The 19,291-nt window shown below is 42.9% G+C and overlaps 1 protein-coding gene across 3 annotated transcripts in view; it reads left to right on the top strand.

Annotated features, from left to right (window-relative positions):
* The window catches only part of GNAT2 (G protein subunit alpha transducin 2), a 29,626-nt gene extending 10,545 nt beyond the window's left edge, over positions 1-19,081 (top strand). For 2 of the 3 annotated variants that reach the window (XM_081866428.1, XM_081866429.1), the window contains exons 2-9: positions 9,264-9,306; positions 10,616-10,757; positions 12,108-12,265; positions 14,273-14,401; positions 15,140-15,269; positions 16,848-17,001; positions 17,275-17,485; positions 18,064-19,081. In XM_081866428.1, the coding sequence (XP_081722554.1) occupies positions 9,302-9,306; positions 10,616-10,757; positions 12,108-12,265; positions 14,273-14,401; positions 15,140-15,269; positions 16,848-17,001; positions 17,275-17,465 (909 nt within the window). In that variant the 5' untranslated portion in view covers positions 9,264-9,301 and the 3' untranslated portion in view covers positions 17,466-17,485; positions 18,064-19,081. Of the gene's footprint in view, positions 1-6; positions 153-9,263; positions 9,307-10,615; positions 10,758-12,107; positions 12,266-14,272; positions 14,402-15,139; positions 15,270-16,847; positions 17,002-17,274; positions 17,486-18,063 lie in introns of those variants that run through there. The other variant, XM_081866427.1, reaches the window with a different exon arrangement.
* The last annotated feature ends 210 nt before the right edge of the window (positions 19,082-19,291 follow it).

The following is a 19,291-nucleotide window of genomic DNA, read 5'->3' as shown; positions in this document are numbered from 1 at the left end:
GGAGGAGGAAGGAGAGGAAGAAGGAGACGGTGAGATGGGGAGTGGAGCAAGTGCAGAGGATAAGGAACTTGCCAAGAGGTCCAAAGAACTGGAAAAGAAGCTACAGGAGGATGCAGATAAAGAGGCAAAGACAGTCAAGCTGCTACTGCTCGGTAGGTGTGCTGTAATGAGATCTTGTAGGGGGTGGGCTGCAAGGGGAACACACCACTGGCAAGCAAAATGAGAAGGCAGCTCTCTCCAGGGCTTCCTATACTATCACACGTTTCCGAATGAAGAATTCCAAAGGGAAAACATAGGAAAGTGTTTCATCTCAGTAGGGTGCTGGTGGTAAAAATAATAAAAATGGGAAAGTGCCTTTCAGTTCTGATTTAACCATGACGCACGTGGAATGAAGGCAGCCACCCTCTGGTATCCCATTTTCCAAATTAGGCTTTTCCCAGACGATGACAAAAACTATGGTTGACGTTGCTGCCAAGCAACAGGTCACTACTGCCCAAATAGCCAAGGACATTGAAATATGGCAGAGAAATAGCTTGTTTCAGCACACACCAAGAAACAGAATTCAAAAAATAAAAATAGAAAGTATGTTTTCCTAAGTAGCACCAGATGGTTCCTCATTAGCTTGATGACCTCCTAAGTCGGCCGATCAGCCGGGAACTCAAGATCTCTCAGCCCATTGGCTAGAACAAGATGTCACAAACACCCCTCTCCAGCAAAGCAGTCTCAGGCACCATAGTTGTCAGAAGAGATTAAGTGCTTCCAAGGAGAGTCAATGGCTGGAGGAGAACAAGGAAAGTTATGGCCCATGTTATTTTCGAATGTGCAAAACCATGTCTCTTGCATTCAATCTCCCTTCACAAGAAGAGGTGGCAAATTGATCTGTCAGCCTTTTCACGGCCTTTTGGAAAAGAAGAGGAATGGAGCCTGACATAAGTCCCTATCCTCTCAAAGGTGGATATATAAACACCTTATCCAAAGGACATTAGATATTCTCAATTGGCTCTGCCAAAATAATACATCCTGAACTTGCCCTTTAAGCCATCCGAACCTTATTTTCATCACCAGCCCATAAGGACAGTTGTGAGGCTCAAGAGATGAGGTTATAATGTGATAGTTATTTGCAGTCAGGTTTTCTTTGAATGAACAGCAAAGGCTTTTCAGATCCTTGGGTCTGTGGTGCTGAAGGAAAGGCATTGGTGTCAATCCAGGTTTGCTTTATTATAGGACTTAGAAATGAATTCATGTTACAAAATTCAGCCTTTACTTAATAATAGCTATAGAAATTGAAAGCATTCTGTCTGTTTATATTGATGTTGACTTAGGTATTATCCTTTCGCTGAAAGAGTATTGATTGATTCCAGGTACCCTTTGTGTTTTGGGGTTGGTGTTCAGACCAGTAATAGAGGTTTGTCCCTATGTAGTTTCGGTGTCTATCCCCTGAACCTCTTGTCACTAAACATGAAAGGAGACCGGCAGAAGGCCAGCATCAAAATTGACTGACTTTCATTCTAGACAGCTTTACTGAGAGGCAAGAGTGGGTCCTCTCCCCCCCCCCCCCGAAGTTGTAATTCCATGCAATGCTGAACATTCCCACTTGATATCTCCAGACACCTTCAGTGATGCTTCATGTGCCCCTCAAAGCTGGTTTTTGTCATGGACTGGCTCCTGACAATTATTTAGTTTGGTGCGCGAGGTGGAGGGGAGACAAGTATGGGAGTATAAAATTATGCATTGTGTGGAGAAAATGGATAGAGGAAAGCTTTTGCACCTTCTCTCATAATACGAGGGTGACACTGAATGTCAAGAGATACAGGACAGATAGAAGGAAGTATTTTGCACACCACATAAACTGCGGTATTTGCTAGCACAAGATGTGGTAATAGCCACCAACCTGGACAGCTTTGGAAGAGAATTAGATAAGTTCATGAAAGATAAGGCAATCAATGGTTGCTCATCAATATGCTGCATACTACCTACAGGATCAAAAGGCCATCTGAATAGCAATTGCTAGGGAGCCACAGCAGAACTGGGGTACTGCCCTCACCTTTTTCTATCGGCTTACAATAGGGATCCGGTTGGCTGCTGTGAGAAGCAGGATGCCGAACTCAGTTAGCTCTTTGGTATAATCCATCAGGGCTCTTATGTTCTTATCCGTAGTTTTTGTGGCTGATGACTTTGCAAGTATAACAAGGATGTGCAGTGCTCCTAGGAGTGTACATCTTCCCAAGCTCCTGATTGCTGCACCTATAAACTCATCTGAATGATGCCCTGCCTTTGTGGCTCATAGCTGTGAGCTGTTTCCATAACCCAGGGATGGGGAATCTGTGGGCTACCAGATGTTGCTCTCTGCCATGAACTAATCTAGAATGTGAATTAGTGGGAAGAAAGTGACTAATGGAGATTTTACAGGAGGTGGCACAAAAGAAGTTTGAGACAAGAAAGTAGCTGGACATCTTATAAAGTTGTGCGAGCTCAGTGAATTTTTGGAGTCCCGTAGTGGGTGACCGTAGGTGCAGCTGAGATGCAGAAGCAAACAGCAGTGCACAGTTTATTACTGGGCAAAGGAAAGGGAACACCTTATGCCAGCTCATTCAATAGTGGTCTGAAAAGCACAGGCTTCTCCAGACACAAAAGCCTAGAGGATATAGGAACACAGATGTCACACCCAGGCCAGAAAGCCTGTTCACCCACCCAGCCCCTGAGAATTCAAAGATCAAGATAAAAGCACCTCTGGCATTCTACATGCAGCAGGAAAAGATGTTGCCACTCCCGCCTTTTAGCTCAGCCAAGTCAAAGTTTGAGAAATTAGAAACCACTGCTATTAGGAGCAGTGGGTTGCATAGAAACTCCCCCTGCATGGGAAAGAAGCAGGATCCCATGTGCTTGCTCCAACAAAATGGCTTCTTGCAATAAACCTTCCACAGGAAGAAAAAAAAAAAGAAGAGCATAGATCAAATAGCTAAAGTAGCATATATCAAATGTGCAGATAGCCTGTGCTTGCCTGCCACTGTGCAACATGGGTTCCTTCAGGTGACAGCAGGGAGGTTAGGATCAGGGTGATTAAGTCCTAATTCTAAGCAGCTTCCTGTTTTGGAATAAGCAGCTTAAGGTGATGAGATGAGGAAACATACTGTGGCTGCTGAAGAAGACTGAAGGGCAAGCGAAGAAGATAACTGTTGAGAAGTAGAGCTGGGTGGGGAACCTCAGACCCTTTATCTGGCCCTTGGAATTCCCATCAGACCCATACCTCCTTTCCAGCCTTTCTGTGCACCCTTCCTTGTGCTTTTGACTAGCTGGAATGTGTCCCTGAAGTATGATAGTACTCAATTGCCAGGATGGAGGTGGAGGTGTGTATGTGTAGCAACCTCTTGACTACTGTTCAAGCATCTGATCTGTTGCTCCACCCACTTTGGCCTCTGGCTCCACCCACCACTGGGGGCTGCCCATAAGGCAATGCTGCCCTCAGGCTGAAAAAGCTTCCCTACTCCTGAAAAAGTGAGCACCTAAAGAACACACACTTCTGAGCCAGCACATCTAAAACGCAAATATCTACTGATGTGAGGTAAAATATGAATCAGTCCCAGTAGAAGTTACTATTATGAATCTAGTTTGCAGCAGTGAGAAGGCCTCTGTAACTAAGCAAATTTTAAAACATAATTGGGACTATATTGTTGCCTTTTTAAAAATAGCCTACATTGGCTCCAGGTTGTCTCAACTTAGGGCTGTTGGCCATCACTAGAATTGGAATACCTGTAGGTGGAGGTATGGTTTGATACGAACGTGGAGAGGGGCATTTATAGTGTAATCCTATGCGGAAGTAAATCCTATTGATTTCAATGGGGTTGATTCACAGGAAAGGAGGTATAGGAATGTGGTTCACAAGTGTGCCCTGCTTAGCAAAACCCAGGTACTTCCCTTAAATGAAAAAGTTGTCTAGACAACTATCTTGAAGGACTTTTTTTTTTGTGTTTAGTTCTAGTACAGAAGGGTGAGGAACCTTCCAGAAGTTGTTGGGATTCAACTCCAATACACAGTCTGATTTGGCCCTAGGGGTAGTAATGTACATGGGGTATTTCCAGCTGACAATAAATTCATGCATCATTAATTCAATATGGCAGTAATGCTAGCTCCCATGCAACATCAGCTCCCATGTAACAGAAGAGGTGGTGGCCTTGCCCAGAGGGCAATGGTAGCTGATCCTCATTAGGACTGGTAGGGCGGAAGGCAGATGTGCCAACAGTTGGTGGAGCCAGAACCAATGACAGGCAGAGTCAGTGGTTGCACTGAACAAGACAGGCAAGTAGGGGCTGGCTTCTGGGGCAGACTGAGGTGGAGGGGCTATTCCCCATTTGCCCTATTAGACCAGCCTCCATTGCTGAAGGGGGATATCTGTATACTCTGGTTTGCTGGCCGGGGTTAGCCTAATTGGCACATCAGTAAAGTGCTGAACCTGCAAATAAAATATAAAAGTAGGGGTGCCAGTTGAGGAGTGGCAGTGGAGATGGTGTCCCTCCCTGATTCCAGGCCATATATTCCGTGGGAGCCCCCCATCTACAAGTTTACTGGGCAGCTTTTTTTGGAACTAGATCCAGGAGCAAACCTTGGAACCATGCTGTGAACTGCTCCTACGCACCTGCCAGGGGTGATATTCAGCATAGGCCTGGCCTACCTAGTAATTTCAAAGGCTGGTCTTCGTTTACCTAGTCATTGTTGGCTTCACTATTTAACCTTCTACTTGTGCTGGGTTAACAGACAGCAATAGAAATGTTTAGGAGAGAGAGAGACAGAAAGAGATACTGAGATGGGTTCGTCTCTTGAGCTGGGTGCTTAAGGCTGAATGCCAGCCTGTTAAGGACCACAATTTGTCTGTGGCTTCATATCATCTGTAGGCAGTCTACCTTCTCCGTGAGTTAGATATAATTCCACAACTACTCGATTTTGGAATCTGAAATGGCACCCTAGGATGGAGTTGTGTTTCTTACTACTAGTGATTTCACAAGCAGAATCCAAGAGCTGCCATGACAATCATACAATAAAATTATTGAGTGCATTTAGCATACTAGCTTTCTCTCTGTGTGTGTGAGAGAGAGGGGGGGGAGAGGGGGGGAGATGGACAAAAAGAGAGATATCAGTGAGAAATAACCAAGAATAGCCAGGTGAGGATAAGAAAGAATCTTCCTGCCAGGCCACTTTGCCATCTAAAGAGTAGGAACAGTGTACACTGCAAGCACCAAGACCACAAATCCTTATTAGACTGAAGTTTCGTCTCCTAAACAGTTCATGCACAATACTGGGAGGAAACCTGAGGCATTTCAGAAATGAAAAATCAAAATATTAAAGCAGCCAGCCAAAATATTAAATCCAACCTCCACTGGATCAAAGAGCTTCTATGAATGGTTGCAATGGGGGGGGGACCAATGGCTAAAATGTTTTGATTTGAAAGGCAGTTAAATTGAACTTTTAATCTACTCCTTGATGATACCTGATGGGTGCTTATTTTTATATTTTTCATTACAAATATTGTGTATGTGCTTTTAAAATTCTATTTTCCCTCTCTGACTATTTGCGGGGGGTTATTGGGTTGTTCTTGTTTTTATTTTGATTATGCATTTTGTGTTTTTATATTGTGATTTTATCCTGTGAACTGCCCTGAGGCCTGTGGGTATGGGCGGTATATAAATATAATCAATACCGTAATAATAATAATAATAACAACAACAACAACAACAACAACAACAACAACAACAACAACAACAACAACAACAACAACAGGTGGATACAGAAGGATCTGCTATATGAAAGAGGCTGTGTCGCTAAGCCCAGCATGGGGAGGCCCAGCAGAATGATTTGGCCTCTATCCAAATCCATTCCCTTGGTAACTTCCTTAGTAATTACTTTGCCTCTTTATTCTTAATGCATGTCGTAGGAACACTCCCAGCATTTCCTCTTTTGCTTTCTTGCATGACATCCTGGAAATGGCACAATCCATACCCTTTTGCAAGGAATGCTGCATTACCAAAGGCTTTCTACTTATAGAGACTGACGTAGTTGCACGGGGGGTGGGGGGTGGGGGGTGGGGGTGGGGACCAGATTCCTCCAACTGTCTGCACTGTTCCTTTAACATGCACCCCCTGAGAGGCTCCCAGAATGCATTCTGTTCCAACAATAACTGAAACATATTTAACCCTTTATTAGCAAGGCTGTGTCTTCTTCCGTGCAAGATCTCTTCAAAAAATCAACACCAGCATCTTTAGTAGATACTCCAAGAAGCACACAATGCTGCTCAGATCCGAACTATTTTAGATTTTTAAAGTTTTTGTTGTTGTTTTTAAGAAAAAAAAAATGTTTACCCCAGCATAACTGCAGCAAGACACAAGTAGACAGGGCATCTTCTCTCTCTAAAACAAAACAAAACAAAACAAAACAAAACAAAAGCCTCAAGATAAACATGGAAAGTGTCTGAAGTATCTGTGTCCAAGAGTATATTCCCTAGTGGAAGATTGGCAACAAACATCCCATGTCATAGGTCTCTCTAAAGATGTCCTTGTATAGCCAGAGAGTGTAAAGTGCGTTTCTTTCAATTTCCATATTGAATGCAACAAAAACAATTTATCAATAAAATTATCTCTTTCGGAATGGTATCTCTAAGTTCCAGTTGTTTGGTGGATTTCTCCATGAGAGTTGCCACTCAGACTTGCACAGCCACATTTCCAAAGAGATGTACTCTAAAGTCTGATGGGAAATTTTCTTGCACTTATTTCAAGCTCTAAAAAAAACCCCATACAAATAATGAACTGCTCCCACTCTCTTTTCTCATCAATGAAATAGACACGACTGGTCAGACTGGCAAACAACAGCAGCTCTTTCATTAGCCTATGAAGGAAAAAAGCAGGCATTTTCTAGTTAGCAGTTGGAGCAGTGATTTTGTGCTTAGCAGTTTGCATCAAGAGGCTTTACACATTACATTTTCAGCAGGGACACGTTACATGTTCCCGGTAACTCCTTGCTCTTCTAATCTGTTGTAATTACAGTGGTACCTCAGGTTAAGTACTTATTTCGTTCCGGAGGTCCGTTCTTAACCTGAAACTGTTCTTAACCTGAAGCACCACTTTAGCTAATGGGGCCTCCTGCTGCCGCCGCACCGCCAGAGCACGATTTCTGTTCTCATCCTGAAGCAAAGTTCTTAACCCGAGGTACTATTTCTGGGTTAGCGGAGTCTGTAACCTGAAGCATATGTAACCCGAGGTACCACTGTAGTGTATACACCATTTTAGAGAGAGAGAAATGTAGCTTCTTCAAGTGTTAGTTTCAACTCATATATGGCACACATCTGTAACATTTAACTGCAAAAATAGAAAGGCTGCTGAGGGGCGGGTTCCATTTTATAATAGTTTCACGTATTTTTGTTTCAACTCCCTGCAAATAAAAAGACTAGGAAATTAGTCTGAGGGATTCAAAGCCAAGCTGTTCCTTACTGTGCTAGTTTTCAGATAGCAGGGATTGTGTGGGTGTTTTTAACACAGGAGAACATTAAATCATTGAATCCCCACCTATAATCTGAAGCAACAAAACCGTTTCTACCTTAGAACATTAGACTGTAACTACGGAAGAGAATGGAGGGGGTCAGGGATTGAAGGAAAACCGAAACAGGTATATTCTTATTCCTTAGCAAATATTCTAAAATATATTGAAGTTTAGGAGGGAGAGAAAAATGTGAGCTAACTTGTCCTCTGTTCATAGTCCCTACCTGTGGAATCTTAATTGAGAGCATGTTGAAACTCTGCAAAGGAATTCTATGGAGGATAGTATTTTAAACTTTGTTGTGCTACGCTGTAATGCTAGGAAGGAAAGACGGGGAGGGAGGAGAGGGGGAATGGAAGCAAGTCTAACACCATATCTTCTGAAACCGTTTGCCACATCATTCTCCTGCATGTGTGGATTAGGCCCAATCAATAAAGAAGACTTTCAGAATAATTTCATAGGGAGAGAAAAAATATTACTGGTACATATTATTGGTTGATGTAGAAATAATATATGAAGGAGTCAGGTCCAACAGCAACAGGCTTTACTGCAGTTATAAATAAAGTTGTAGACAGGTCTTCAACTTGATTTAGGAATGCTTCAGTATTCAGGGTGGGATGTCTTTTAATAGGCCAGTTCTCCACTTTGGGATATATATCAAGACACATCAAACAATGTACACACCACCCTGCTCATATTACTAAGGAAGCCTTTGCCCTCCCAGATATCTGGGACTGGACTTCAACGCTGGGTTGAACCTCAGTTACTGCACAAAGAATGGGGTGGGTGGTATTGCCAAGATGCAGGGTAATAGTGAGCAACAACGCCTCTTGCAGCATGTCTCAAGCTCTTTGGGCTGTCGAGTTTGCTAGCCTATGCTCCTGTTCCCCACGATGTATACCGTATTTTTTGCTCTATAAGACTCCCTTTTTCCCTCCTAAAAAGTAAAGGGAAATGTGTGTGCATCTTATGGAGCGAATGCAGGCTGCACAGCTATCCCAGAAGCCAGAACAGCAAGAGGGATTGCTGTTTTCACTGTGCAGCAATCCCTCTTGCTGTTCTGGCTTCTGAGATTCAGAATATTTTTTTTCTTGTTTTCCTCCTCCAAAAACTAGGTGCGTCTTGTGGTCTGGTGCGTCTTATAGAGCAAAAAATACGGTAATTTCCTCTCTCCCCCCCCCACCATCATGCCCACCTTACATCCCATCCATCGCTTTCAAAATGTCAAGTTAAAAATCTGAATTAGGTGCACAAAATTGCAAAACACCACCTTGCAGAAAGCCAGCTGGATATAAGCACAAATGAAGTGTGCCAATTTGACCTATCTAATGCCACCTGCAGTTTCTAAAGCTCCTGTATACTGCCGTATCATTTACCCTAGGTGTTGCTTAAGAAGGTGTGCAGCTATCTTGCTCAAGCAACTAACTGTCCACGTGAATAGTCCATCCATATGTGCATCAGAGGAGGAGGTGGTGATCACTGATGTTCCTCCACAAACACGAAGCCACATGCCCCCTCTGATCTTATGTCACCCATATGAATAAGCCATGGGCATTTATTTGCATAAGCCTGGTGACCTAACGTCTGAACTGGGGAACTTGGCAATGGAAAGACATTCCAGTAAGAAAATATAAAATAGTTAAGTGCCAAGACAAAACGACCCTTGTCTTTTTGCAAAGTGATCTGCATGTGTATCTTTCCCCATATTCTGCCATTAATCAGTTTCCTTTTCCTTCTTCCAGGTGCTGGAGAGTCAGGCAAGAGTACAATTGTCAAACAGATGAAGTGAGTATTGCCTTCTAGACTGGGGACCAAGAGCCCTAAAAACAGGGGAGTCCTTTAGCCCTTTCCTCCTGCGTTGCTATCCCACACCAACCCAGAGTAGCACATTTAGAGGCTGTTGTTGGCAACAGGACTGAGCTGGGACAAATAACTTAAACAGATTATGGAAGGCTTAAAACACAAATAAAAATAGCATTTAGTTAAAAGCAAGCTATGGCAACATGGAATAACTGCTTGCTTCACAAGCTGATTCTGAGCAGGATAAGGAAGAAATAATGCTTTATATGCTATAGCACAGAGATGGGGAACCTATTGCCCTCTAGATGTTGCTGGACTACAACTCCCGTCATTCCTGACCATTGGCCATGCTGACTGGGACTAATGGGAATTGTAGTCCACAACATCTGGAGGGCACCAGATCCCCAGTTCCTGCTATAGCAGATTCATTGACTAATCTACATTAATTTCCCTGCACATGGTTTTAGTAATCCTCATAATAATAAGCCTGCAATAAAGGCTGCTGACAAAGTCCATAATGTCAGATTTCTAAGTCCTGTGGTTTATGAACTGACAAACAAACAGCAAAAGATGAATGCAGTTCTGTTACTCTTCCTTTAGTAGCCTTTAGTATTCCCTGGGATACTCAAAACTTTCTGGGAACTTAGATTTAACACCAGAGTGAAAGTGCAAACCATACAGGAAGAGGCATCTTAAACTGTAGCAGTAACCAATGTGACTACACCCACCCACCCACCCTACTCATGAATTCCAACAATAGAAAAGTGACTTACAAACTTAACGGCCATCATTTAATACACAGGCCTTCAGTGGAAGGGCAGCTAATTATATATCATGAGGGATCTTGGCAACATTTTCCTACAAGTCCTTTATAGATGATGACCTTATACATCATATCTGTCCATGTATCTAGGACTTACAGCCTTCACATTCAAGTAACATACAAATAAAACTCAAGGCCTTTCAATGTATTCTCATTTTTGCTGCACAATTAATGGGAGCCATTTGTTGTTCTGGGAAAATGTCAAAACTGCTGCCCCATGGGATACAATCAGGCATGGGGCAAAATGTGTTCTTCACCCAGACATGGTCATCTCAGCCAATGTGGTTTGGGGCAGGTTTTACTCTGTGATGTCTTCGGTTATGGTCCTTTAAGAAAATTTTCTTCCCCCAAAGCAAATAGATGCCATTTATTATGCATCTCTATAAAATGTGTAGAACTTCTCAAGAAGATCCAGAGTGGTTGTTTCATCTATGGCGACTGTCTCTCTCTCCGCCCCCCCCCCTTACCCAGGATTATCCATCAAGATGGTTACACGGAAGAAGAATGTTTGGAGTTCAAAGCAGTTATTTACGGCAACATCTTGCAGTCCATCTTGGCCATCATCAGAGCCATGACTACCCTGGGGATTGATTATGCGGATTCAAGCAAAGCAGTCAGTATCCTTGTGCATGACAGCATGTTTTCGTTGAGCGAATGAGGATCTCTGGAAAAGGGGAGGGCCAAGGCATTTGCCGCTACAATGTGGCTGATGTGCTAAAAAGGGACCCGCTATTAAAGTTTGTTTATTTGTGTTCAAGGTCAATATGTATAAACATACAACAGGAATGCCATTGCCACTAGATAAGTTTCCTGTCTTTATTTCCATGGGATGTTCTGAAGAAAAATAGGTAGGAAAGGACAGGTGGAATATCCAATCACCAGAACCGTAGGAGTTAGTGTAACTGTGATCTCAATGCACTGTGCTGCACACTTCATAAGATATCAAAAAGAGATAGATTTGGGCTTCGGCCTCAAGTCGAAGCAGCTATGGGATGATGCCACCTGGTGGCTAAAGACCACTTTTCAAGAGCAGTAGCCATAGATTCACCGGAGCTGATTCATAGAAGGGCTGTAACTCAGCCGTAGAGCATCTGGTTGGCATGCAGAAGGGCCCCAGCATCTCCGGAATGGGTTGGGGGAAATTCTCTTGTATGAATGAGGTGAGGGCACTGCCAGTCAGTGCAGGCAATTCAGAGAGAGATGAATAGCTGGTCTGACTCTGTAAAGGCAGCTTCCTTCGCTCCTAGAATTATGGTGTCAGAATAAGACCTCCAGTGGTACCTAGGCTGTGGCCACGGTTGCACTTTACCTTCTCCTACCTAACACCATTAATGGTGAGAATCAAAGTACTTACTGAAACAGGTAAGAGTGAGAGTGTGCTGGGACACCACCCAACGCATGATGTTTCTGGAAAGATGCCATGTTGGAGCAGATCACCACACAGAAGGTGCCAAGATGGTAGCGCACACACCTGCATCCATGTGGAGTAGTAATGTGGAAGCACAGACACATTTCTAGACCAGCTTTCCCCCTACATGTTACAGCTTAAATCATCCCCAGCAGATGCTTACTGTATTTGCACCTTCGCATAATACTTCACAAGAACTGCTCAACTTGAGAAACCATCGACCAACCATAGGAGGGGTTTTTTTGTTTTTTTTTAAATCTCCAGACCAAAGTTGATTTGTTGCAATTTGGACTTTTTCTTCACTTCCTTGTCAATAATGGCCCTGGGAAAGAACTGTTCCTCCTTTTTTTTAATGCATTGTTGTCCTCTGACTTGATGCATGCCCAGTAAGAAGACCTCTGCTAAGTCAGAAAGGAGGAAATTATGAAGTGCCCAAACCATGCGGCTAAAAACAAGTTGTGAGGGTGCAAAATACAAACACTTGAATATGAGGTTCTGCCATACCCTTGTCACCAAGGAAACCACAGTCTCCTTACAGGCTCTGTCTCTTTACAGGATGAGGGGCGACAGCTGTTCAACTTGGCTGACTCCATCGAAGAAGGAACCATGCCTCCAGAGCTAGTGGACTGTATAACCAAACTCTGGAAGGATGCAGGTGTTCAGGCCTGCTTTGAGCGAGCCGCTGAGTACCAGCTCAACGACTCTGCCGCCTAGTAAGTTGGTCCCTGTGGAAGTATATTGGGGAGGGGAGAGGCAATATTGCTAGCACAAGGGGTTGTGGCAGGGAGACGAGAGAGAGAGAGAGAGAGAGAGAGAGAGAGAGAGAGAGAGAGACTGCCATGCATTTATATAGTAAAGGTAAAGGGACCCCTGACCATTAGGTCCAGTCGTGACCGATTCTGGGGTTGCAGTGCTCATCTCACTTTATTGGCCGAGGGAGCTGGCGTACAGCTTCCGGGTCATGTGGCCAGCATGACTAAGCCGCTTCTGGCGAACCAGAGCAGCACACGGAAACGCTGTTTACCTTCCCGCCGGAGCGGTACCTATTTATCTACTTGCACTTTAACGTGCTTTCGAACTGCTAGGTTGGCAGATTTATATAGTACATTTCAGCTTTAGCTAGTGCCCTCCAGATATTTTTGACTACAAATCCCATCAGCCCCAAACATATGTAGTACACAAAGCAAATGAACTTGCCTTGTCAGGCTTCTCCATATTTTGAAATGCAGCAAGCTTCTGCAGATCACTTCTTTCCTTGTGCCTTACCATAGCGTTCCATTCAATGCTGCACAAGAGCTCTACTTGTACAACTAGACTTTTCCCTCCTCCTCTCTCCCCATGCTTTGGAAGGACCCCCAATCCTCCAGAGCAGATCTTGAGGATAGAGAGAGTGGGGATGGAGATGGAAGAGTAAGCTCCGTTGTGCAAGCGGAAGTCTGCTGTGGGAATGCAACAGGAACCCTGCATGCAACCCACAATCTCCAAGCCAGTAGTCCCCTTCCCACAGATGCCAAACAGCACGGGAGTCACTTCCCTGCAGAGAGATCCCACATCACTGGAGAGCAGGTGTGAATGCAGCAACATGGGTAAGACTAGTCATTTAAGTCTTTTGCACCTCACTGGCACTCGACAGAGTTGAAAGCCAGTGGGAAAGATCCACCATTTGGCTGGGCTGTTCATACTTCCCAGGAGTGTGGGATCAACTCACAGGAAAGAGGCTCCCATGCAACTGGTGAGTATGGATAAGAGAGGTGACCCCACCCAACATGTGTGTTAAGATGCTCTTTGCTTGAAGTGAAAAAGAACAGGAGCATGGCAAATGGTCCTTAGTCTGCAGACCTCCAGTGCCACATCACTCCAGGGTGCTCTGCAATTGTGCCACCACAACCAAGCCTTCTAACAATGCAACTGGAAGCTTAGGGCAGGTTAGATGTGCACTGCCTACTTGCTTTCTGCTGTACACTTCTTAGGGCAGTTTAGGGCCTGGGGAACCAAAAGCGCTGGCTATGCCCACAGTAAATATAATGGCTGCCAATTTCCTTGTGGAGCCATCCCTTTCTATTTTTGCTAGCTTTGTTGGCGGAAGTTTGAAACAAACAGAGGTCTATCCTAGCCATGACCAAAGGGCCTTGTATGCTTTTCTGGCAAAAGCAAACAGCTGCAAATTTAAACAGATCCAACCAAATACAACAGCCCAATAAACTGCAAATTAGTAACCCACAACAATTGCACAATTCTTGCAGTACCTCAGAGAAGCAGAGAGCCCTGGTAAATGTTTGCATGTGTTCTAAGCCACTGCATTAGCAGAGACAGTATTGCTGCTAGAGTCCTCTTTAACCTGTTACTCTCCATTTTTGTACAAGCAGAACATTTTGAGCCCAGTTCCCAGCTGCTCACATATGGTTTTCTGTGCATATGAATATAATATACACAGCACCTAACACTTCCAACCACTTGGCTCTAGACAAGTCAAGGGTAATTATGTTCAGCCAAAAGGATGCAGTGATCTGATCCTGCAAGATCTGGGTTCAACATCTTGCTAAGCCATGAAGACTCCAGATGGCTTTGGGGAAGAGTCACTCAGCCTCAGCTTCCCATCTGGAAAATTGGGAATACAAATAGTGGTTTACCTCCCCAATTTGTGAGGATGAACCATTTATTACAAAGCCCCCACATGTGCTGTAGACGTTACAGCATTACTTCTCCATTTCCTTCTGCAGCTACCTGAACCAACTGGATAGGATATGTGCTCCCGGCTACCTCCCCAATGAACAGGATGTATTGCGATCACGAGTTAAGACCACAGGTATCATAGAGACAAAGTTTGGTGTCAAAGACCTCAACTTCAGGTGAGAAAGAAAACCCTTCTAGGTAGCCCTCCTTGTTCTTTATTCAATCACAGCACATTCCATATTCCATCTGCCAAATGGCAACATGGATAAACTCTGTTTATCTTAAAGATTGTCTCTTCCTGTATATACCTGTGTACAGAGTACACTGTGCTTTATTCTCATGTGTGAAGTCCTACTCACTGCGCCACTACAGCACAAAGTATAGCAGGGCCTTCTTAGTTGTGTCCCCTTACTCTTACGGGATGCCCTTCCCAAGGAAGCCTTTGTGGCCCCATCACTGAGTGCCCTCAGTTCTCAAAATGATCTGTGGCTTCTATGATTTTTGTATTTACTATTTACCATAGGAGTTATTTCCCCTTTTAATTGGCCTCAGCTTGATTTTTGTTGGTGGAGCTATTCTACATACTCTGTTTTGCTGCTTTTAGCCTTTTGATTTCTCTTTGGACATTTATGGTTTATTTCCCTGAAGATCAAAAGGGATATACATTCTTTCCAAATAAATATTTTGCCAGTCTGTGTCAGTTTTACATTTCTGGTATTATCTTCATGTTTTTGTCTGAACTGTTGCATTATGCCTCCAGCCTGATGAACAGTAAAATATTCACCTGTTGTAAGTTCCAGTCATATGTTCATTTAAAGCTACAATGCTGAGGAATGACTCTTCCCTTCTAGCACACTGTTTCAAACGGTTACCTTTGAAAATAAAGATCATAATCACAACTCTTCTTTCTGCAGGATGTTTGATGTAGGTGGGCAGCGGTCTGAGCGCAAAAAGTGGATCCACTGCTTTGAAGGGGTGACCTGTATCATCTTCTGTGGAGCTCTCAGTGCTTATGACATGGTGCTGGTAGAAGATGATGAAGTGGTATGTTTTCTAGCTCAAACTCTTATGAAATTAATTATCGCTCCACAAACATGCCTGCATCCGCTTTGAAATCCAACAACCACCACAACAGCTCCCCTGTTCCACAGAATAAAAAACAATGCCAGGATCTTACCCTTACTTAGATAAAGAGCCTACCAAAAGTTGTTTTTGAGTAGAGCAGGGAGGAAAATTAGGGCCTTGGGGGAACTAGTAGTTTGTTTCCAAATTGTGCTGCTCTGATGCAAATTGAGGAAGCATTTGCTTAACCCCTGCCTGAAAATAAATATGTCTCTGTGAGCATACATCCTAGAACCAGTTGATTCCAATCCTTCCTGTGCACTTTAAGGATTGGTAAAAGCCTCCAATTTACATCAATGGTGACATCAAAGGCAGGGCAGACTTTTCAAGGCACAGGAAGGGTAAGAATTTTACCCCTAGTTTTACTAAGAATTCCTCCTGAAAACCCCAACGATTCTGAAAGGAGAAGTATACATCACAAACACTTCCCTATTGCTGCAAAACCTGTATGTCAAATGCTGTTGAACTGTATTTCTCTGAATCCTTCTAAGGGAAAAGGAAATTCTATTACTTTCGCCAATTCTATTACCTTCACCAGTAGAACTGGGCTGCTGGAAATCTTACCAAAAGGAAGACATAGAAGTTGTGCCAAAAAAAGTGCATCAGCTATACACAGCCCTCCCCCCTGCCCCCAGTTGTTCATAGGCTTTCCATCAAGACTAACTAAAATAAGAGAAGGAAGCGATAGATGATTTACCCCTCCATAAGCAAATTTAGTCGCCAAGCACAAAGGGGAAAAAGCAGCATGTCTGCAGCAACTGTCCACTGAAATGAGGGAATCCAAGCTTGTTTTGCAGCCTGTTCCATACTCTGTAATTAGGAGGATCAAAACCTTATAGATGCAGTGCTTTCTAACTTATTTATATTGCTGAGAGAAAAAACCAACAGAGGAGTTAGAACTTTGGCTAAGAATAGTAGGCCAATACTGGTAAGACAGTAGATGAATGCCACAGCAACAGCAGTATTTTATAATGTGGGTGTGTTTTTAAACCCAAAAGCCAAAGGGCATTTAGGAAAAATCCATCTATTACAATTAGATTAACCAAGAGAGGCAAGTAGATAGATGCATCAACCACTGAGCCAAACAACTCTAGTATAGACTTGCTCCAATTTCAGTTTAAGAACAAGAACAAACCTGTGCAGAAAATGCCATGACACACGTACAAACGTTGCTACTTTTGCTTGTTCACCTCCCATTTGACTTAAAATTCTGTCTTTCAACATTGTTCTATGCAACTTTTACATTTTGAGTTGCATCCCAAGCTGCAGGAATGGAATGGATTATCTGCTCAGACAACAGGACTTCTCCTTCCCCTGTAACTCCCTGCTCATCCTCAGGGCACACAGGGGGCTACAAGGGGAATGTTTTGGAAGTAACTGAGAAGCATTTGGGGGTAATGGTCAAGAATTGTGTCTAAAAGCATACCCTACAGATAGAATGAACAGATGTTTTACACAAGGTCTTTGAGCTTGCTTGAACTGTGTGGTCTTCCCCTTTAGAACCGCATGCACGAATCCTTGCATCTGTTCAACAGTATATGCAATCACAAGTTCTTTGCTGCCACCTCCATTATTCTCTTCCTGAACAAGAAGGACCTCTTTGAGGAAAAGATCAAGAAAGTACATCTCAGCATTTGTTTCCCAGATTATGATGGTGAGTTGGTCGACCATTTCCTACTTACAGTAGCCAGTCATCAAGAGCCAAGAACTGCTTCACATATGATGTAGAAACACACACTAAACATGGGTGACACATCATGTGCCATCTCTGACCCACTTCCTCCTCTGCTATAGGAAAGGAGGAATCAACAAGCATCTCCTCCCCTAGCAGGAGACTGCATTAGATCCAAAGCCCTTCTCTGAATGAGGAACTCTCCAATAAACTATGCCTCTTTCAGCAACATCCTTGTTTCTCTTACGCACACAGGTCCTAATACCTTTGAAGATGCAGGCAACTACATCAAGCTTCAGTTCCTCGATCTGAACATGAGAAAAGATGTGAAAGAAATTTACAGTCACATGACATGTGCCACAGACACGCAGAACGTCAAATTTGTATTTGACGCAGTCACGGATGTCATCATCAAAGAGAACCTCAAGGACTGTGGCCTCTTCTAAGACTTCAGCTTTTTAAGAAGGTAATTTTCATTCTAAGGAACATAATCAACAATAGTAGTCCTCCTATGGAAGAGACTGGTGAATGGGTATCTTTAGCACTCACTTAATTCACAGAGCTGCTCCTGTAAATTTAAAACCACACTTAACCTTGCATTTGAGTTTACTCCAGCAGTCCAAGTTCACCAATGTTCCTTCAACAAAAAACAAAAACCACTTATTTTAGCAGTTTTCCTTAGCTTCCCTAAAAGTGCAGCAAGTTTTGACTTTGATGTTAATTCATTTTTAGTAAGAACTTACTGTTCATTGCAAGAATTTGGAAAATGTTTCTGAATAGGGAGAGCTAACCATAAATTCTGAGGCAATTTCCATGCAGATGAATCAGACTGCCCCCCACTACAAAGTGTAGCAACTACATCCGAGTATTTATAATGTACATCAGCCTAAATGAGAAATAAAATCATTAGCAACCTGACATTATAATTTGTCTCATGTGTTTATGTATTTGTGTAGAAGTCTTTTGTGGTGTTGCAGGATCTAAATGTCATGTTATGTTGTATCTAATTTCTCTAAATGCTCTCTCACCTTCTTCGTTAATTAGGAAAAAGGACTTGCAGTTAGCTTCACTGTTCTGCTTGAGCAGAGCCAACGGAGTAAATAAAAGCCACTCAAAGAGTCCACATTTTTCTATAATCTACCCATGGCACAAACTGTATACTTCCAAGAACATGCCATCTCTAAGCCATTTTCTTTGGTAGTTTTCCTCCTTTCTGAAATTCTCGGCAATCTGTAAACCCTGACGACAACTTGAAGAGAGCCAAGACAATCTTGTCTGCAAACAATGAATCATGCGATACACTGGACGTTTGTGTGTGCATACAACTGAGATCTTTAAAAAGCATCAACCTTCTGTGGGAACGACACAATCAGTGCTTTTGTGGATTCTCCAGCAGAACTTCCTTATCTATAAATGGTCTGAATGGTGATTCTAAAGGGTTGAATGTGCAAGTCCAACAATTTCTAGATTACACATGAAATCTAATTATCAGTGTGCAAATTAACCAAGAAAGTTAAGTAACATTTTTCAAACCTTCCAAGTAGATCAGTTTCAGTTCTTTGGAACTGGTGCAATTTGTCCCTACAGCCTTAAGTAAATAATTCATTTTCTTTCTAGTATCCAGCTTTCCCCATATTAGAAGGCCTGGTGAACTTAAGACTGATTTTCTTTCTCTATACCAACTCACCCCACTGAGTACAGCAGTACTGATCCCAACCCATTGCTTTACCACTTGCTGTGAGACAATTGCTCTTGCTCTCTCTCTGGTCCCCGATGGAAAGAGGGCACAGCAATGTGTACAAGCAACCTATTGACATCACAGAGTCAGAAAACTTCTCCACAACATAGGAAATAGAAAGAAAACATACAAACTGGAAATGGTGACGTCAGGATTTTCACTCTGCTATTTAGCACTGTATCGTTCTTGATCATTTGTAAATAAGTCATATGTTACTGTAGATAGGATTCTCTTTGTTATCAATATTTACTTCAGAGAATGGCTTAGGCAACTAAAACTGAATGTAGAACATTGGAAAATAAAGAAATGTGCATTAAAAATTTGGATACAGTGTTACCTATTTTGAAAAGTAACGAATTGCTCTACAGGTTTTATTTGTGTTTTCAAAAGTCACCCAATACTTTTTCAAACATTCTACCAGGCCTAATATTATAAGGATCATATGTTTAGGTGGTTTAATATTGTACCTGGAAGACATGGATTCAAATTTCACCTGAGACAGAGACTCACATACCCAATGGCCACCTTCAGAAA

This window comes from Podarcis erhardii, assembly GCF_964252035.2.
Source record: "Podarcis erhardii genome assembly, chromosome: 6".
NCBI lineage: Eukaryota > Metazoa > Chordata > Lepidosauria > Squamata > Lacertidae > Podarcis > Podarcis erhardii.
The sequence above is the reverse complement of the archived record's forward strand: the minus strand, read 5'-3'. Positions and strand labels throughout refer to the sequence as shown.